This window comes from Pteropus medius, unplaced genomic scaffold, assembly GCF_902729225.1.
Source record: "Pteropus medius unplaced genomic scaffold, Ma_sr-lr_union100, whole genome shotgun sequence".
Lineage (NCBI taxonomy): Eukaryota > Metazoa > Chordata > Mammalia > Chiroptera > Pteropodidae > Pteropus > Pteropus medius.
In genome coordinates, this window is record NW_024342952.1 from 1 (window position 1) to 21,962 (window position 21,962).

The 21,962-nt window shown below is 43.7% G+C and overlaps 1 protein-coding gene and 1 long non-coding RNA gene across 2 annotated transcripts; both read left to right on the forward strand.

Annotated features, from left to right (window-relative positions):
- The first annotated feature begins 722 nt into the window (after positions 1-722).
- LOC120605992 (histone H2A-Bbd type 1-like) lies at positions 723-1,363 on the forward strand. The gene has a single exon (XM_039867064.1). It carries the CDS (start codon positions 1,016-1,018, stop codon positions 1,361-1,363), a length of 348 nt encoding a protein of 115 aa, XP_039722998.1. The 5' UTR covers positions 723-1,015.
- Positions 1,364-10,158: 8,795 nt separating this feature from the next.
- Positions 10,159-15,981, forward strand: LOC120605991 (uncharacterized). Its single transcript, XR_005653799.1, has 3 exons — positions 10,159-10,793; positions 11,962-12,115; positions 15,915-15,981. It is a non-coding gene; the product is annotated as an uncharacterized LOC120605991 (long non-coding RNA).
- The last annotated feature ends 5,981 nt before the right edge of the window (positions 15,982-21,962 follow it).

Here is a 21,962-nt window from a genome sequence, read left to right on the forward strand (position 1 = left end):
AGTGAAAAACCAGATTCTCTGTTATCTTTCCCTAAACAGAGACTAGATCTCTATGGACCCGTTTATAGAGATCTCCAGGTGGTCAGATCCTAAAACTGAATTCTCAACCATTTTCTGCCAACAATGGGAATAACGTATCAGTTCCAATTGAACAAAAACAAGACAGTAACACAGAATTAGTACAGATGAAAATTAAAATAAAAACTAAATATTTAAATTAAAATTAGAAAAATTATATCGATGTTCTATTGGTGGTTTGGCATCACCTCGAAGAAAGAAGACACACCCGGGCTTTATCTGAGACCGAGGTACACTTTTCTGTATTTGAAGCTTACCTAGATCTGGCAGGGAAATTCATTGGACACATATGAATGTGACCTCCAAAACAGAAAACACATTTTCATAGTTTTTCATGATACTCATACAGATATGAAGTGGAAATGTGTTGAAAGAATCGATTGTACTCGTGAGAGAATTGGCAGATACTGTCATCAATTCAAAGAGAACCCAAAGAACAAACATAGAAATATTGAAAAAGGATATTTAAATGTGCAACTGGCAGAAAAATTTATTTTATTACAGTGTGATAGGGGAAGTAAATGGACAGGTACTAGATAAGGCATTCGGTATGTCAGTCAGTGACCTACAGCTGCAAAGGACAGTCTAAGGCTAGAATCAGATACTCTGGACTGGTGTCCCAAAGACAAGGCAGTATAGTGTTTCTGTTGGAGCATTTTTTTTCCCTAGACTTTTGAAATACAGAGAGTTCCCTGAAATAAATGGTAAAGTTACCAAGGAGACCAGGTTCCTATCATGGACATTTCTAGGCCAGTCCTGCTCAGGGCCCAGTGGACACCAGTGACATCACAAAGTCTGAGTTGTCACAAAGGCAGCTCCCTGACCAATCAGGGGCTGGAGCACAGGGATACAGCGGGCAGGAAAAATCAGTGGTATCTGGAGAGGCCCAGGCCGGCAAGACGATCCAGCTGGTCTGATTGGCAAAAGCTAGTCAACAATGTCCGGGGAAAGAAGACACCGGCCCACTCGCAGGCGTAAGAAGCACGCCCTCTCCCGCTCCATGAGAGCTGAGCTGCAGTTCCCCGTTAGCCGCGTGGATCGCCTCCTGCGAGAAGCTCCCGACGTCCAGCGCCTGAGCTGGTGCACGTCTGTTTTCTTCACCGGCATTCTGGAGTACCTGACGGCCAACGTCCTGGAGCTGGCGAGCAAGGAGGCCGTCAACCACCACAAGGTGCTCATCACTCCAGAACACGTGGAGAGGGCGCTGGACAACAGCCCCCTCAGCTCCATCTTTAAGGATGACACCCACCCTCGAGGTGATGGGATGCCCTCAGCCAGGAAGTAGCGGTGATGCCTGGATCCCAGAGCCTGGCGAGACCTCATCAAAAGCCCCATCTCGTCCCCAAAACTGCCCAAGACGGGGGAGGCCAGGGACCATAAGTACTTGCTATTAAAGTGTTTAAACACACGACCATTTTCTCGACTCCTCTGTTTCTGTCATGCTGCATGGCAAGTGTCTATGAGACATCCGGGAGGAGATGTCTCACGGAGATTTGGAGGGTATAAGGTGGGGTCAGCGTGGGATGCTGGACTCAGGGATTTCAGGGAGCAGTTTCTAGAGGTGGCAGAGTGGGGAGCGGCCCCAATGGGAGTAGCTGGCCAAGCTACTCATGGGGGAGAGAAGACTTCCTCACTGGCTCTGAGCAAGTCAAGGCCTGGGAGGCCAGGAGGTTGGCGGGGGCCTGCCGGAATGATGGTGGTAACTGGGGGTGGTGCTGGGGCTGAAGACCTTGACCGAGACACCAGAGGCTTTATTCATGATAGGGAACATCTAACAGTAGGAGGTGATGGCAACGGCGTTGGGTGGAGAGGGTGACACAGAAGTTGGCATGAACTTGATGGGACGGGCTTCACATGAAGATTGAGGAGTGATGGGGAAACCATAAAGAAACAAACAGAAAAGGAATTATGGCCATGTTGATTTCATCCTTTTTATACCCTGGCTCATTCCAAAAAATAATAATAATAATAATGAATTGAGACAGATTATCAGCTAGTGCTGTGTTACTCTCTGTAGTATAGATCCTTCTGTCCCCTGTTGTGGACGCTGGAAGATTCCATGAAAGCTCCTGTGTGGACAAAGGCAAGTCAAACAGTTCTCAAAGGTTATTCTTTATGAATTGATTATAAATGTACCCCATCACAGACCATTATAAACCTCATGCGCAGATGAAACACCTAATCTGTCTCTGGTCACACACTTGATAGAGTAGCAGAGTTATCAGTGGCTGAATACGTGTTTGGAGAGATTTAAGTATGTTCTGTGTAATTTCTGTCCTAAGTGATGAATTCAGAAGTGCGTGCGAGTCTTATAAATACACTCATGTGCTGTTTTAATTTAAAAATTGTTGTCACATTAACTCTTCTAGCAATCTATCCCCTTGCCTGTGACCGGCACCATTTGACACTTTGGCCGGTTCATCGTATGCTCGACGGCCGCCCTCTTGCCTCCTGGCCTGCCGCACAGGGCTGGTCAGAGAGAGGCTGCTCAGGCGGCTTTAACTGTGCAGTCAGATGACCTGGGCTGGCCATCCCCGTTCACCACTTTGTGGCCATGATATCCCAGACACTCATCTGTTGCCTCTGAGGAGCAGTTCCCTCCTGTGTAAAACGGAGGTACTAAGGATTCCTCCATTTTGGGGTTTACCCAGTATTTGAGCCAACGTGTATCAGTCATTGCTGCCTGACACAGTGCCTGGCAGAGAGGAGGCCTCTACAACTAGCGGCACATGTCTCCGTCCCTGTTGGCCAGATGCTTAGGCGAGTTCCCAAAGGTGCCTCTGGGCCTGGTTCTCATGTGACTGCTGGAGACTCGGGCCACTGGCTGAGAAAACCACAGCCTGCGGAGCCTCGTGGAGAGACAGGGTTGGGCCACTCAGAGGAGGAAGCCAGAGGCACATCCGGTAACCAGACAGTACTCACCCTGGTTTTCTCTCGGCTCCCCTCTGCCTGGAGACACAGCCTCTAACTGCCTTCTGCCACCACCTCTAAAAGCTGCTGGAGCTGGCTTCACTCTTGCACATGTCATGTCACAGGAGCATCCTGAGCGTCAGTGTCAGGGTTTTGCTTAGAGCTCCTTGGAATATGTGCTTGTAGAAATCCAAGGCACCGTTTTTGGCCATAATGCCTATTAAACCAAATATTTCCAGAAACCTCATTACGAAGATGTCCACCCTACAAGCTTATGATTGTTCTAGAGAGCCACAAAGCCCTCTTAACCTTAGCCTGGTTCGACTCTTACTCTTCTGTTCCTGTGAGTAGCAAGGAGGCCTCTCCGCAGCAACTGCAGGTCGAGATTCACCTTCAGCTGATTACATGAAAGTACCAACACTGCCACCCCGTCCCTGAAGTGGAGCATCTTTGTGTCCCGGGTGTGGTTGCTCATATTCCAGTGCCCTTTAGCCAACAGAGAGTGCCTCCAGGGTTGGTAATACCAAGGAATCAATTATTATACCAAGATAGTGATGTGTTGGTTAATGATCTTTAAACTGTTGGCTTTGGCGTGTGATAGTGGCTTATTGTAGAACTAAACATAGTCTCCTGGATACTTCACTGGAAGGCACAGCTGAGGAATTCACTAAGGGCCAGAGAAACCATAGTAGGTGGTTAAACTATGTCATGTTAGTAGGTCTATGTAGTCAAGTGGTCACCTTAGTGTCCATGCAGTAGTGGACACTAATGGCCACCATGACACCTGTAGGGAGTCAGGCTTCTTGGGCTCTTTCGGACTCTCTGTCTTATGTCCCAGGTGGAGTTTGGAGGCTGAGCTTTAATGACCTCATGTTGGCAAGCCATCTTCAGAGTCACACAGACATAGGAAAATCAGGCAGAGCTATACTACCATCCCTTTAAGAATCGTGCTTCCTTTGTGTTTGTAGATTTCACAAGAAATGTAGGGCCACAGCCAGCGTGGCATAAGTCTAAATGCAGCACCCTGCCAAATACCCCTCGTACCCGAGTACAGGACTCCTACACTCGGAGGAGGAAGGCAGGCAGAGAGTGAGAATCACTGCCTTTCAGAAGGAATGAGCCCCCCAAGTTTCACCTTTTTGTGCATTTCAAAAAGGAGGGAGGGGGATGGTGAAGAAGGATTTGCTCTGGCTTGGGCTCTGCAGAGAGGACAGACACCATTGATGACCAAGGTCTTGCTGGGAGTGGGAAATCTAAGACCAGTGTGAGCAGGGACAAGGACTGTGGAGGGTGTGGCTGCCAAACCAGGTCTATGATCAAACGTGGTGTCAGGGCAGACTGGGGTCAGACACCAGACACAGGTCAACACAGGCCAACACAGAAGAAAGCATCACATGTGGGAAGAGCTGAGCCCAAGAGTTGAGTGTGGAAGGGAACTTGGAAAGTAATGTCGGCTTGGTGTTGACATGAATACAAGGCCTGGGAACTAGGCTGCCCTCCCACTGAACGACCTTTGAGAACAGAGGCTCTTTACAGTCCCGGGCTCTCCTGGTCCCTATATCTGACAGATCCTGCAGGATGTGGCCAGAGGGAGACTGTCGACTCTTTTAGAAAGGGCCTTTGGAAACATAAAGTAGAATTCAAAAAAGAGGGGTCCTTCCATGAGTATCAATACATCATTTCTTATAGCATAAAGTATAAAATGGCGGGTCACAGACCTTATCTAGACAGTGGATGGATTTGCTAGTCCTACAGAGATGTTTTAAAAGAAAATTATCTGCTCGCATTTAAAAATCAAGAACTTTTTACCTGAATAAAAGCCTTTGCAGAGGGAGCACGGGGGAGATGCAATAAGCCTAGTTGAGAATCTAGCAGGAAGTGCGTGGGTGCTGGAGGCATCCAGTCTAGGCGAGGACTCATTAGGAGGTTCATAAGTGGAGAATGCAGCCATTCTAGGGAAGGTATCAGAAGATGGTACATGTGTGGAAGGTGCAGCCATCCTAGGGTCTTATAGATTAGAAGGTGCATGGGAAGATGCAGAAACCAACCTAGAGCAGGATTCCACATGAGTTGCCTGAATGGAGGAGACATCCAGTTTGCCAGTTTATGGTAAGACCTAGAAGGCCATGCATGGTGGAGGGAGCATCTAGCCTGGAGGAGAACTTCCAGGCTATGCATGGGTAGATGGATACCAGCCTCATACAGTACTCAACAACAGGCGCAGTAGTGGGGCCTATAGCCAACCTGGGAGATGACCCTGCGAGAAGTCCTGGAGTGGAGGGTGCAGATAACCTTGGGTTAGGCCAGTCAGGAAGTGCAAGGGAAGAAGGAGTATTCAGACTAGGGGAGGACTTGGTAGAACCTAAATGGTGGATGGAACACTCACCCTAGGAGAAGACACAGAAGGAGATGCATGGAAAGAAATAACATCTAGACTGTGGGGGGACTGGATGGGGGGTGCATGTGTGAAAAAGAGCCATTCCAGGGGTAGATCATGAAAGATGACATAAGTGGAGGATTCAGACAACCAGGGAGAGTATTCAGCAAGAGGTGCAAAGGTCGAGGGTCCAGACAGGCTAGGGGAGGACCTGACAGGAAGTGTATGGCTCATAGAAGCATTCAGCCTAGGGGAGTACCCAGCGGTTGGTCATGAGTAGTAGGCTGTAATAACTTAAGAATTATTTTTGATTTTTCTGTAATTGATGATTTGGCATCTTGGAATCATTGGGCCATGCTAATGGCTCAAGGTTGTTTACATCTCCATCATCCCAGTGTTTTTCTTGAGCATGAAGAAATCTTACAAACCCTTAAACCACAAGCTTCAACATGTTTTGCTTCCTGTCCAATGAGGGATGTCCTCGTCTAGTGGCTTCTCACCGCAATAGTAATAAAGGTCCTATTTTTTTTTTCTTTCTCTCTGTCTGCTTCTCCCTGCATGGAACATGCCATGCCTCCCATTCTCTAGGGAATTGTGAGTAATAAACTCTTCTTTGAAAGACAATTGGCTTCCATTTCCATTACCATATGTGACTAAAACAAATCTTGGGTTCATTTTAAAACAATTAGTGCAGTAAGAAGGGTAATTTGGTAACAGACAGGGATGAAATACCTCTTGGTTTACTAAGTGAATCCAACATACAGAAAATATTGTTGGCTAGTTTGTCCTTTAGTGGCAGTGTGTTATGTCTGTCTGACACAACCAAGTTGCCTTGGTTCTCCAATCTAAATTGTAGTAGAGCTCAAAAAGCTGAGTCCTCCTTGAGGAGCTGTCAGGCTTAGGGTGCTATAGTCTGGGCAGTGTGCTCCCATTGGCTCCTTAAATGTTTACAATGTGCCTAATCTGGGCAAGTCCCCAGGAGAGCCTAGAGTAGTAGACCATTGTCTATGTGATAATACTATGGGAAGATTCTCCCAAAGAAACAGGGTATGGTCGCCTCTCTCCTGACATAGGTGAGTCTGATCCACTGAAGTCCATAGGGGCTGCTCAACTGAAAGCCACTCGCTTCCTCATATGTTCTGGGCACATTGGCTGGTCTCTTCCGGTAGCAGGAACCTGCCCACCTAGATATCCTTATATTGGAAGGCCCTGTTGACCAGTGATGTGGTCACTCTTTCCAGGGAGACCATGGCTCCTGCAAGCATTGTGTTGGTCACAAATTCCTCTATTGTTGTCTGCCTTGCTGCTATTTTGTACTTTGTCTCCCAGCCCTGTGGGTAATATGAGTTTGTATTCTTAGAAGCCCTTGGCACGATATTTAATGAAAAAATGGAAGATAAAGAACATAGGTTTCAAATGTGTCTAAAAACTCTTGATGATGTGCTCAATTTAATCAATACTTGTAAGATGCCACAATACTGCTCCTCAGTTCTCCTCAGCACCCAGTGTGTCAGCACTCTAAGAGCTTTGATTCTAGAAACAAAGCATAAGAGCAAATCAGGCAATGCTACAATTGCCCTCTTGGAGGTGGACCCCAACCCCGGGGAGGTTGTCACTAAGCCACCGCCACAGGTATTTCTGGTGAACCCTAAATGGGTAAAAATTATGGGGAAGTTAGCAGGAAACTGAGTCAGAGACTCAAAATTTCACATGGCTAGACATAAAAGCCATCTTAAAGGACTTTATACAGAGAATTCAGGAAAAGAGGGCATATTGACTTTTAAGGGTCTGTACTACTGGTTCCATGTTCTGGCTCACGGTCCAAGAAATGAGGCAGTTAGCAGGAATAGTGTGAGACCCTTAAATACATACTTTAATAGGGGATCCTCAAATTCTCTGAGATAAGTAAGGGTTGGACTCCTTCCTGTATACTCTGACTAGACTCACACCTGTCAAACAGATAAAGTGACATTGATGAGCCAGATCGGGGCAGCCCCCACAAAATCGCTATGTCCTTTGTGGAGGGAGACCCCTCTGTCATTACACTGGAATTTCATTCCCTGGAAATGGGTTTCCCCCCGCATATCCTCAATCACTGCTAAGGCCAATGATAAATGTTGAACAATACAGGAGGCTAAAACATTAGTACACAAAATTAGCATGGTCCAGTGGGCTTCCTGTTTTATCGTAAACCCTGACCCTGCAGATAATAAAGCCATTTTGAACTCAGAGCCTACCCTCCTTGACCCAGAATCCAAGGAACTTTTCCTAAAGGCGGTGCCGCCAAATTATAAACCTGTCCTTTCTCTTAATGGCTCAGCCACACGGTTAGCCCTAGAGGGAAGAGATATTCAAGCTGACTTGAGAGCATCTTGCCCAACAATAAACAGGTATTAGTTTATCGCAGCCAGCCACTGGCTTGACTCTCTAGGCCTTTTCCCCCTAGACAGCCTCCTTCGCTGCCTGAGCCTCTCCCTCAGAGACCCCACATATATTTTTCTCCAGGAAATGGAAGTTCCACGGACCTCATAGCTATGCATCCATTTCACAAACTCAGACTACTCCAGGAGGGATTTCTTAATGTAGGGCCTTTTCCGAATCCACAGCCAACACCTGCGGAGGCACTACAGAGCTCTCGACCATTATCCCCAGTCACACCCAGATATTGGCAACTTAAAGACATAGGCATCCATCAAGGAAAACTTGGGTGCCAATCTACCTATAAACTCCAACGGTTAGAAAACCTTCTAGATATCTTTGGAACTCAGACGGGAGGGGTTATTGCCCTTCATTGGGTTAGCAGAATCCCCCCTCAGCCAGAAGGAGGCACCTCACACTCTGTCCTGACCTTCAGCAACAGCTACCACATAACCCCCTCCCCTGGGATGATGGCAACTCCCTGGAGCTTGTCCCACCGCCTGGAGACAATCGTCCATAATGTACCATTATGGTCCATTGGAGTCCATGAAATAATCAAGTTTTCCTGGCCCTTTTAGATACTGGGGCACAGATCAAAGTTATTCTTGGTAACTCTTCCCTTTTCAAAAAATATGGCAACCTATTTAAAATCTAAGGCATATTGGCTCACCCATTCAGGGCATATGGATTTCACTTGATGTTATGATCAGATCTACCAAATTAACTAAGTTCCTGGTGCTGGTAGCCTCTCTGTCTCCGGTCCAGCTAATCATAGGCATGGATACCATTTGGGAAAATCCCTTAAACTGGAAGAAGCCAAGGTCAGTAGCACTTGCCGTGAGGCTTACTCCATGGGAGCCTGTGGACTTCCCATTAAGATTGTCAGTATGTCGCAATGCAAGCTACAGCAAGGTTTGGTACATTATTTCAGATCTTCTAAAAGCTGGTGTTGTGGTTTCTACCATCTCACCTTTTAATAGCCCTAATTGACTAGGGCTAAAGGCAAACAGGAGTGACATCTATCTGTAAATTATTACCACCTCAGTGCAGTGATATCGTTCACCAGGGCACTATTTCCTAATATTATTTGAGGTTATTAATAACATCAGGCTGCACCTGGTGATTTCTCTGCAGAGGAAGGCCAGCGTGTCATTGGAGTGGAGGAACTGGGCGGGCAACGTGAAGGAGCCAAAGAAGAACCTTACCCCATTAGTGCAATGGAGTAACTGAACAGGGTGTGTACAGGGCAAGGAGTATGACTGACCGTCCATCAGTCCATTGATTTATTCTGTCAGTGAATACGAATGAGGATACCTGTCTCATGAGTGCAGGGGAGTAACAAAGAAAGGAATGTGTATGAGCGGGGCAAAGAGGGGGAGTCATGTGCTATCAGTGCCCTGGGGTATCTCAGCGGAAAACGTGGCTGGGGAAAGAAATGGAGCTTGCACCATCAGTGTGCCGGTGTAATTAAACCAAGCATGTGAAAGGGGCAAAGAAAGCACTCTCTGCCTAATGTGTGCAGTGCTGCAAGGGAGAGGACATGTGAGTAAGGCTAAGAGGAGGGCACTCACCCCAGGGAGAGTGCCAGAATTGGACAAAGGATGTGAATAGGGAAAGGGAAGGCCCAACCTTTCAGTCTAGTGGAGTAACTGGGATTGTGTAGGGGCTGCAGACTTGCACCATCAGTGAGCAGTGTGTCTGGGCATGGTGTCTGATCTGTGCAAGAGTACCCCTGCCCCATCAGCGAGGTAGCTCAACTGGAGAGGTGATGCGAGTGGAATAAAAAGAGGGATTCCGCACCGTAGGAACAGTGGTTTCCTCGGTGGGGGAGTGAATAGGGCAAAGAAAAGAATCCCTACCCTACTACTTCATCCCTACCCTATCAGTAGTGCTAAGTGAGAATGTGAATGGTGCGGGGAACAGCTCTGCGTCACAGTGTAGTGGTGAAAGTTTGCAGGGGATGTGAAAGAGGCAACGTGGTGATCCTCTCGCCCTGAGGCCTGGGCATGGTCTACGAACGAGGCAATGAAGAGGGGGCCGCACATCAGCACCGCGGTTACCTGGGCAGGGTTGAAAATGGTGCTAACAGGGGGCATGCACCATCAATGCAGTGGTGTGCGGCACGTGAAGCGGTCCAAGGAGAGCATCCCCGCACCAGCAGGGTGGTGTGGCACCCAGAAGGGAGAAGTAAACCCTGTAAGCAGGAGAAGCCCCACGGCATCAGTCTGGCTGTCAGGGATGTAAAAGGAGCAAAGACAGTTCCCACACATTGCCCAGTGGAGTAACTGTAGAGGGAATTTGGACAGAACCGAGAGCTGGAGCCCTTTCCCATCAGTGTGTTGGTGTAAGTGGAAAAGTGCTGTGAACATGATAAGGGAAGGACTCTCGCCCCATGAGTGCATTGGTGTAACTGGGCACAGAATGTAAAGAGGACAATCAGGAGGAGCCTCGAGCCACAAGTGTGCTGTAACAGGAATGGAATAGGAACTGCACAGTAGGAGCAGCCCCGCGTCAGCTGTTGTGGTTGCGTATGTGGAGAGGGAATGTGAAACTGGCACAGAGGACAAAACTCATCGGTACTGTGTGTCCCTGGGAACAGAGTGTGACTTGGACAAAGTAAGACCCTTGTATCACCACTGCAGTGTGCAAATGGAAAGTCGATGAGAGTGGGGCAAAGTAGAACCTCCCCAAACCAATGGTGTAGTGGTGTCAGCGGACAGGGAGTGTGAGTGAGGCAAAGAGAAAGGCCTCTGTCAGCATCTCAGTGCTGTAGCTGGGTGGGGAAATTCATCAGTGCCAAGAGAATTATCCCTATGCCATCTGTGCAAGGCTGTCATTGAGAGACATATGTGAACGGGAAAGGAGCCGGAGCCCTTCTTCCTCACCGGCGTGGTGTGACTGGATAGTGATGAAGACGCCGGAACATCAGTGTCGTAGTGCACTGGGCTGAAGGAGTGAGCGGAGCAGAGAGGAGCCTTGCGCATCCCCGGAATGGGGCCTGGACCGGAAAGTGAGCAGGGCAACCGTGGGTTGGGGACTGGGGGTTGGTGGCGGGGGCCGGGGAGCCGGCGGGGCGCGCTCGGGCCAGAGTGCAGTGTATTGGCGGGCAGGCTGTGTGAGTGGGGCAAAGATGGGAGCCCTTCACCATCAGTCCAGTGCGGTAATCAGACAGTGGGCGTGGACTCAACAAAGAGGAGGACCAAACCAACAGTGCAGTAGCATAATGGCACGGGATAGGAGCGGGGCAAAAGGTAACCACCCCGCCCCATCAGGGCAGTTGAAAAACGACAGGAGAATGTGAGTGGAGCAAATACAGAGCGCTCCAAATCTTTCATGCAGCAGCGTAATTGAGAAGAAGAGTTTATGGATCCAAAGAGGAACCCTGCGACTTACTTAACTGGACAAGGGATGCCAGCGTGGCAAAGAAGGTGCGGCAGGTGCAGTGGAGCTCCTGGACAGAGTCCATGAACGGGGAAGTCATCGGGAGCGGCGCCGCTGAAGTGCAGTGGAATAGCTGTGTAGGGCATGTTGCTGAGGCAGTTAGGAAGAGTCCCACAGCAGTGGAGCAACTAGGCAGTGTGTGCAAACGAGGCAGCTGGGAGGAACCCTGCCACGTTGATGCAGTGCAGTAGCCAGACAGTGTGTTACAGCGGCAGTTAGGTGGAGCTCTGCCCATTACTAGTGGAGCCATTGTGTAGGTGATGTGAGTGGGTCGATTAGGAGGGAGCCCAACCACATCGCTGCCTGGAGTGACTGGAAATTTACGTGAACAGGGCACATAGGAGGATCCCCACCACATTTGTGCTGTGGGGTAAATGGACCGGATATGAAAACAGGCAGCCTGGAGGAGGCCCTTCCTGCGGCGCAGAAAACTGACTAGGTGGGAATGTGAACGGGGCAGTTACTAAGAGCTCCTCCACATCGCAGTGGAGTAACTGGGGAGATACCTACCCATGCCCTGCTCTGACTGGCTCAGCATTCCCGCCTCTACAATTCGGGGGAAGCCAGGGATGACTTTAACGCAGGCACCATAGTCCCCTCCCAAGTTAGAAAGAATTATAGTGCTGCTCTAAGACGCCTCAGGGGAATTACAAGTTTGCCTTCAAGATAGACAGCGTGACTTACAGTCACAGGTGTCCTAAAACGTTCCATCTGTAATAGACTGATCTGCTTTCCAGGTGTGAAGTGACCTGATGGACACAACTGAGCCAGTTAGTGGAAAACCAGTTCTCCTGTCGTCCTGTTCAGAGCCTGTCATATATCTCGTAATATATATCACTGAACACTCTGAAAGCAGGGGGCCCAAATCTTCAGACACTGTAATCATCCAAGGTACATACCTTGATATAAATATGCATAATAGTTACGCTTCGGAATATTCTATAATATCATAGAAACCAAGTCAGTGACCCAAATCCAGCCCAAGTCAGAGTGACTAAAAGTCATCATGGACTACCTTGCAGCCTTGACAAGTTGAGTTTCAGCAGAGAAGAGAATGGATCACAAAGCAACCCCTGCCACAACTGGCACCTTACTGACGTTTCTGCAGCCATGGCCAGGAAATCAATGGGCTGCGAGCACTGAATTATCCTCTTACCCTAGAAGGCCGAGCTGTAGGATGTTAGCAGAATGACTTGTAGGAAATACACCATTCCTGGCTGCTTCTCTTTCTGCTTTGGCAATGGAGGGGCTGCCTTGAGTTCAAGGTTGTGGGAGCCCTTCATAAAAAGCACTGTGTTCACCATGGAGCCATCTATTTAGCCGACTGTGCCTCTCACTGTGTGGCTGTGCAACATTAAATGTGCCAAAGTTGAAACAAATTGAAAAAGATAAGCCAAATCAATTTTAACGGGTAGAAATTCTAAGCTTTTTGACAATATATAACAGGTAGGGGCACGGTGCTTAAGGAAGAAAGAAGAGGACATAAGTTTGGGAGATGGAGAGGAAAAATGAGTTTGGGGAGTGTAAGCAGGGCTTGGCAGGCCCGCCTTGAACAATCGTGTGGTTCGTGCACTGAACAAAGTGCTTAGTCCTTGGGGTGTGGTAAGAACACTGAAATCTAGCCCACATTCTCACCAATGTGCAACACTCCACCCCCGTGCTGTGTCTGCAGAGGGGGTGCTTCCTTCTGAGCCCTTTTCATACAAACATTTTTTCTGGGGTGAGGTTGCAGCATTTTAAGTTCATTCTCTCGGAGACGGTACCTTTTTACTCTGAAAAACTGCCTATTCCTAATTCACCCCAGAGAGGAACTCTCCATTTCCTAAAATCTCCACCTGCTGAGAGCCTTTCCTCCTCACGGTGAAGCCAGCATTCTATTCATCCAACCTGACAGCCTAGAAGACTTTCCCCTAATACATACATAGATGCTCTAAGTTGCTGGTGACCTAGAGTTTGTGGTACCAAAGGCAAATTTCTGATACAGAACAGCTAAGTCACTTTGTCATGAACCACATTAGTTAATAAAATGAGGTTTTTCTGGGTCACCTCAGTGTTCTGACTCCTTCCAGTGTCCCGGCCACCGTCACCCCTTCCCCAGGGTACTGTGACTCTAGAATCAGTGTCTCACACAGCTGGGGCCCTAAAGCACCTTCTCCAGCTCTACTTGCACCATATTCGTTGTTGAATATTTCTAATAACATCTTGATGAAAGGCTCAGAAACCACCTTCAACTTCCGGGACCCATATCTCTTCGGATATTTTGTTAACTGATTGACATTAGTTTAGTCGGTCTTGGGATCCATGATTATTTGAGTGTTAATGATTACCATCTCTCAGAATTCCTAAGCCACAGCATCCCTGAGGGGTGGCCGTGGGAGCTGTCCAGGAGAGGCACAGCCAGACTTCCTAACAGCTATTGCTGAAGAAATTAGACCCTCCCTGAAAGACCGTGCTATCTGTCAGGAGCTATGGAGAAAAGGAAAAGTCTCAATGGAAACAAATGTATTTAAGGTTGTACTGAGCAGACTTTGTCACACTTTTCAAAAGTATGCTACCAAGACCCCTTTCCCCTGCTGAGTCTCGGTGCGGGGTTCCCTTTGCTCCCTGAGGACCTGATTCCTGCACTTTGCGGCTGAACACAGGCCATTCTTCGATAAGCTCTTTGGTTTTACAATAATTTACTATAATTTGGGTACATTAAGAACTTCGTATGTTGTGGTCAGCCAGCTACTGACTTCTGACTATTCCCTTCCTCCCTTGTTACAACACAATTCTTTGTAAATGATAGCCAATTTTTAAAATCTTTTCTTAATTAAAAAAAATTTAATTGTAGTTGACATACAATATTATATTGGTTTGAGGTGTACAACATAGTGATTAGACATTTATATAATTTACGAAGTGATCATCCTGATAAGTATAGTACCCATCTGATACCACACATAGTTCTTACAATATTATTGACTGTATTCCCTATGCTGTACTTTATGTCTGATTTTATAACTGACAATTTGTATATCTTAATTCCTTCCCCCTTTTTACCCAGTCCCCCAAATCCCTCCCATCTGGCAACCATCCATCTGTTCTATGAATCATGCCTAATTTTATATCTTGAGAATGTGTTCTTATTTTCCACAACAAGATTAGCCCCCAGAACTGAAAACACACTTCCACAGTGCCTTTTATAGCCAAGGACTACCTGCGGTAGGAAGACAAGGTGGAGAAATTTCCAACTCTGGGTAGAGAAACTTAGCCACAGAGAGGAAGGCTGGCAGGGTGCTTCCTCTGTCCATTGCGGGCTGTCCTCACCCAGGTCCTCCAGCCCTAGACCATGACCGCATGGTAATTCTGCTGTAGTGAGAACTGCCATGTTACATGTAGTCCCAGACACTCTAACCTAGGAGCTTCTGCTGGAACCTGTCCTTGCTGCTGTAGCCGTCTCTGTCGGTGCCCCGCAACCACCCCTGCCCCCACCCCTGGTGCCCCTCCCCCACCCCTTGTGCCTCACCACTGCAGTGCTAGCAGAGCCACTTCCATCTGCCTGAGGACTTTCCTCAGCAGCCAGAGCCCACTCTGCCTGCTCAGGTTAGCTGTGAGAGCCAGAGGATCTGTGTCCTGGGAAGCAGTGACTGATAGTTGGAGTCTAGACAACCTGCCTTGGTGGGCCCTGAAAAGACAATGGCTAATAGGAGTTGGCGTCCAGACAGCTCACCTCGATAGGCCCTGGGAAGCCATCACTGAGGCCCATGCACCACGCTGCCTCCCAGAGTTCCCCAGTGAGCTTGAGCCCAGCAGTCTGTCCAAGTGGAGACTTGCTTGATACTATGCCTTTTACTGGCAGCCTTCCCTTCTCTCTCCCTCCTCCTGGGTTGCTTGACATTACCTCTCTCCCAAATACGATGACTTGCATGTCAATCTGGCCTCCGTTTGCTTTTAGGGAATCCAACCCCCTGACACTGCTTCAGCTTCTGCATCCAGTGTCAGATGAGTGGCCTCACTGGTCATTAGCACCAGCATCCCATACTCTTGACAAGTTTACTGGAACAAGACTGTAATTCTACATCTCTAGATTTTTCTCACATGGGATGAGGTAAGATGACACTTTTCTAGAATGATTCCTGCCCTCCTGCACTGATACGTTTTCTAGATCTGTCATGGAGAAACCAGTATTACACATTTACCTCCTTTGCCCACAGCACAGTGCAGGACAAGTTCACTCAAAAATGGCAAATTGCAGGAGGTACATTCTTTGCTCTCTGTGTGCAACCATCCTGATAGCTGCAGCTCTATGAAGGGGCCACACCCAGAAACCCTGCCAAAGCCTAAGAGTGCTGGCTCCTAAGTACTTCCCATTGCAGAAGGTCAGTCACTCTCGAGACTTTTTCCAATGGCTGCTCTTTCCAGCCCACTGATGTCCATGTACGAATCTGTCACAAAAGACAGACATTTCTGTCTCATCAGTGCTTTTCAGTAACACTCTTCAGGCTTGAAAAACTTGAGGACCTTAAGGAAAATCCAGACCATGGAACACTTCTTAATTAGAAATAAGTTTATCTTCACATTTGTCTGTTTCCTCATGGCTCCCCTTTCATCCTTTCAGTGACATATGTTGCTTCTTCCCTCACACTCTCACCCTAGCATTCAGTTCCATTGTTTGTCTAATTACACATACAATTAATTCATACTACAGAACCATTTACAGAGGACTTTGGATTTTGTAAGATGAAGCATCAAAGACCGGAACCTATTTGGAAACCTATAATTTCCCAGGTAAGTTTCATTTATGTACACATTCATTCTACAAACATTTCCTTAATATTTACTCTGTGCCAGGCATTGTTTAAGGTATTGGTGATTTACTAATTCCTCTTTGAGAAGTTTATAATATAGGGAGTTAGACATTAATAAAGAACTCAATGCTTCCATCATAACCATTGCTATAAATTAGAGAAATCAAGTTTAAAAACCTCAGCAAAATGAAATACCTTTAATGATTTTCTGGACAAACACAATCACCATTTTCAGATGTATGTTATCAGCATACATATAGGGGAAGAGGCTATTGAACCAAATAATTTTTATTAAAAAGATTTAAAAGAAAAACAAAATATGTTAAAATTTGAATTATTAACATTTGCACTTCTTTTAAACCGTACTGTGGTAATTATTCAGACTCACTTGCTATATTTAATTGATTTCCACACTCACCTTCATGACTTCTGCTATGTACTTCTACTTAATTTTTTCTTCATTCAGCTCTTTATTTTGTTAAAAATTGTTGGGGGTGACATTGATCAACAAAATTCAATAAGTTTCAAGTGTATATTTTGACAGTATATTGTACATATAGTGCATTGTGTGTTCACCACCCACAGTTGGATTTCTTTTTTCACCACATATTTGACCCCTTTACTCCATCTATTCTTCCTTCCCTATGGTAGCCACTAGTCCACAGTCCATGTCCATGGGTCTCTGTTTGTTCTGTTCATTTGTTGATTTTAGGTTTATATCCCACATATAAGTGATATCATGTGATTTTCAACTTTTTCTGTCTAGCTTATTTTGCTTAACATAATTCTCTCAGAATTCATCCATGTTGTCACAAATGGCAGTATTTCATCTCTTCTTATGGTTGAGTAACATTCCATTGTATATCTGTACCACAGCTTCTTTATCCAATCATCTATCGTAGGACACTTCAGTTGCTTCCATGTCCTGGCCACTGTGAATAATGCTGCTATAAACATTGGTGTGCATACATCTTTTTGGATAAATATTTTTGAGTCTTTTGGATAAATATCCAGTAGAGGGATTGCTGCATCATATGGTAGATCAATTCTTAGCTTTTGAAGAACCTCCATACTGTTTTCCATAGTGATTGTACCAATTTTCAGTCCCAACAGCAGTATATGAGGATTCCTTTTTCCTCACAACCCCTGCAACACTTGTTATTACTTGTTCTGTTGATTATAGCTATTCTAACAGGTGCGAGATTTTATCTCATTGTGGTTTTGATTTGCATTTCCCTCATAGCTACTAAAGTTGAGCATCCTTTCATATGTTTGTTGGCCATTTGTATGTCTTCTTGGGAGAAGTGTCTGTTTAGGTCCTCTGCCAATTTTTCAATTGGATCATTTGCTTTTTTGTTGTTATTGAGTTGTATGAGTTCTTTGTATATTTTGGATATTAGGCCCTTATTGGAGGTGGTGCTTGCAAATATATTTTACTATTCGGATGCTGTCTCTTTACCTTGTTGATGGTTTCTTTTGCTCTTCAGAAGCTTTTTAGTTTGATATAGTCCCATTCATTCATTTTTGCTTTTACTTCCCTTGCCTTTGAGGTCAAATTAATAAATTCTTCTTTAAGTCCAAGGTCCTTGAGTTTAGTTCCAATGATTACATCTATGCATTTTATTGTTTCAGGTCTTATATTCAGGTTTTTATTTCATTTTGAGTTAATTTTGGTGTGTGGTGGTAGACAACAGTCTAGTTTCATTCTTTCGCAGGTGGCTTTCCAGTTTTCCCAGCACCATTTATTTAAGAGGCTTTCCTTTCTCTATTGTATGTTTCTGGCTTTTTTTTGTCAAAAAATTATTTGCCCATATAAGTAGGAGTTTATTTCTGGACTCTGAATTCTATTCCACTGGTCTGTGTGTCTGTTTTTCTGTCAATACCATGCCGTTTTGATTATTATCACTTTGTAGTATAATTTGAAGTCAGGCAGAGTGATACCTCCAGCCTTGTTCTTTTTTCTCAAGATGGCTATGGCGATTCAGGGTCTTTTGTATTTTTCATACAAATCTGATGATTTTTTGTTCTATTTCTTTAAAAATGCCAATGAGATTTTGATGGAGGTTGCATTAAATCTGTGTAATGCTTTAGGTAATATGGTCATTTTAACTATGTTGATTCATCCAATTCATGAACATGGACTATCTTTCCATTCTTTGTATCTTCTTCAATTTCTTTTAATAAGGTCTTGTAGTTTTGATCATACAGGTCCTTCACATGTTTCATTAGATTTATTCCTAGGTATTTTGTTGCAATTGCAAAAGGAATTGTTTTTTCCATTTCTTTTTCTGACTGTTAATTATTAGAGTATAGGAATGCTATGGATTTTTGAATACTGATTTGTATCCAGCAACTTTACTGTATTTGCTTATTATTTCTAGTAGTGTTCCTGTGGTACCTTTAAGTTTTTCTATATAGAGAATCATGTCATCTACAAATAGTGACAGTTTGACTTCTTCATTTTCTATTCAGTTGCCTTTTATATCTTTCTCTTGCCTGATTGCACTCGCTAGGACTGTCAATGCTATATTGAATAACAGTGGTGATAGTGGACAGCCTCGTCTTGTTCCTAATCTTAGAGGAAAGGTTTTTAGTTTTTCACCATTAAGTATAATGTTGGCTGAGGGTTTGTCGTATATGGCCTTTATTATGTTAAGGTATTTTCCTTCTATACCTATTTTATTAAGTGTTTTGATCATAAATGGATGCCGTATCTTATCAAAGGCTTTTTCTGCATCTATCGATATGGTCGTATGATTCTTATTCTTTTTTGTTTGTTTGTTTTTGTGGTGTATCACATAAATTGATTTGCATATGTCAAACCATCTCTGTGCCCCTGAGATGAATCCCACTTGGTCATGGTGTATAATCTTTTTAATATACTTTTGTATTTGGTTCACTAGTGTCTTATTTAGGATTTTTGCAACTGTGCTCATGAGAGATATAGGTTTGTAGTTTTCTTTTTTTGTGTTATCTTTATCAGGTTTTGGTATCAAGGTAATATTGGCCTCATATAATAAGTTGGGAAGTGTTGCTTCCTCTTCAATTTTTGGGAAGAGTTTGAGGAGACTAGATATTAAATCTTCTCTGAATATTTGGTAGAATTAAGTTGTGAAGATATCTGGTCCTGTATTTTACTTTTTGATATGTTTTTGATGATTGTTTCAATTTCCATACTGCTGATCGGTCTATTTAGATTTTCCAGTTCTTCTTGATTCAGTCTAGGAAGGTTGTATTTTTCTAAGTACTGGTCCATTTCTTCTAGGTTATTAAATTTGGTATTATATACTTTTTCATTGTGTTCTTGTATGATCATTTGTGTTTCTGTGGTATCTGTCGTAACTTCTCTTTCATTCCTGATTTTGTTTATTTGTGTCCTTTCTCCTTTTTCTTTAGTGAGTCTAGCCAGGAGTTTGTCAATTTTATTAACCTTCTCAAAGAACCAGCTCTTTGTTTCATTTACTTTTTCTATCTTTTTTTAATTTTTTTCTCAATTTCATTTAATTCTGCTCTAATATTGGTTATTTCTTCTGTTCATTTTAGGCTTCATTTGTTCTTTTTCTATTTTTTAAGATGAAGTGTTAGATTATTTATTTGGGCTCATTCTCGTTTTTTTAGATAGGCCTGTAATGATATGAACTTTCCTCTTATGACCATTTTTGCCATGTCTCAAAAGTTTTGATATGTTGTACTAGCGTTGTCATTTGTTTCGATGTATCTCTTGATATCTCTTTTTATTTCTTCTCTGATCCAGTTATTCTTCAGTAGCATGTTGTTTAATTTTCATGTATTTGTGGTTCTTCTTGCTTTCTTTTTACAGTTGACCTCTAGTATCAAAGCATTATGATCAGAGAATATGGTTGGTATGATTTCAACCCTCTTATATTTGTTGAGGCAGCTGTTTTAGGATGGAAAGCTCTGTAAATGTCAATTATGTCCAGTTGGTCTAATGTGTCATTTAAGGATGTTATTTCTTTATTGATTTTCTGTTTGGATGATCTGTCCATATCTGACAGTGGGGCATTTAGGTCCCCTACTGTGATAGTGTTTTGGTCTGTTTCTCCCTTTAGTTCTGTTAATAATTGCTTTATATATTTTGGGACTCCCTGATTGGGAGCATAGATATTAATAAGTGTTATGTCTTCTTGATGTATGATTTCCTTTATCATTATGAATTGTCCCTAAGTATCTTTCTTTATTTATATATATATATATATATATATATATATATATATATATATACATTTTTTTTTATTTTGAAGTCTATTTCATCCGATATTAGTAATGGTACTCCCACTTTTCTCTGAATGCCATTTGTTTGAAATATCATTTTCCACCTTTTCACTTTGAGTCTACATTTGTCTTTGGAACTGAAATGTGTCTTCTAGAGGCAGCATATGGTTTGGTTTGGTTATTGATCCAATTTGTTACTCTGTGCCTTTTTATTGGTGAGTTCAGTCCATTTACATTTTGGGTGATTATTGAAACATGAGGTTTTCCTTTAGATACTTTATCTTTTGCTTTCTGGCAGCTCAGTGTTTCCATTGTTTCTTTGTCCTTGTGTTTCTCTCTCATTTTTTTTTTTTAATTTTGGTTGGATTTTGCGGCTTTTCCCTCTGTTCCTTCTTGTTTTATGTTATGTACTTCAGTTCTAGATATTTGGCGTGTGGTTACCATTAAGGATATGTAAAAGATAGTTATATATATACAGTAGTCCTTTTTTTTTTTTTTTTGCGTGTACCTTATCTCCATTCTCCTTTGTGAATGTGGATCTTTGAATCCTCCTCTTTTGTCATTGTTGTCTCAATTTGTCTCTATATGCTGAGCATTTATTTCTATCTTGCAATAGCAATTCTCTTCTTATTATTTAAGCTAATAATACCCTGTTCTTAATAAAGATTGCACTACTCTGCTTCTGCCTGCCTGCTAGTAATTATTACCTTACTCATAATTATTTATTTATTTATTTTTTGTCATTTTGTTTCAGGTGAGTTGACTCCTTTCAGTATTTCCTGTAGTGCAGGCCTCGTAGTGGAGAATTCCCTCAATTTTTGTATGTCTGAAAAGGTCTTTATTTCTCCTTCATATCAAGAGGAGAGCCTTGCTGGATACATTATTCTTGGCTGGTATCTCGGCTGATAATTCCTTTCATTTAATAGTTTGAATATTTGATTCTGCTCCTTTCTTGCTTGTATGGTTTGTACTGAGAAGTCCAAAGATAGTCTAATGGGTTTTCCTTTATAGGTTACTGTCTTCTTTTCCCTGACTGCCTTCAGAATTCTTTCTTTGTCATTAATTTTTGATAATTTTAATATAACATGTCTTGGAAAAGGCCTTTTAGGTTGAGATAATTGATTATTTGTTAGCTTCTTTGATTCGAAGCTCCAGTTCATTTCTTATATTTGCGAAATTCTCTCAACTATTTGTCTGAATATGCTCTCTGATCCTTTCTCTTTTTCTTCTCCGTCTAGATTACCCATTATTTTTATGTTGCCTTTCCTGATGGTATCGGCTAGTTCTTGTATTTCTCTTTCATCATTTTTCATTCTTTGGCCTCTCTCTTCTTCCTTCTGAATTATTTCTAGATTTCTGTCTTCAATATCACTGATTCTTTCCTCCATCGAGTCAGCTCAATTTGTAAACTTGCTATTTCACTCTTCTCTTTTAGTGTATTCTTCATCTCCAGAGGTTCTATTTGGTTCTTTTTTAGGGTTTCAATCTCCTTGCTAAAAACAAACAAACAAACAAACAAAAAACAAATACATACACACACGCGCGCAAAACTCATTCTGCTGGTCTATTTTTTCTCAGATCTTGGAATTGTTGATCTGTGTTATTTTGCATCTCATTGAGTTTTTTCAGAAGTGCAGTCCTGAATTCTCTGTCATTTAAATTGCATATTTCTATGTTTTTAAGCTTATTTTCTGGAGACTTCTTCTTTCTGTGAT

Excerpts from the sequence above, each read along its gene's own strand:
- LOC120605992 (XM_039867064.1), top strand. The coding sequence starts at position 1,016 with ATGTCCGGGGAAAGAAGACACCGGCCCACTCGCAGGCGTAAGAAGCAC.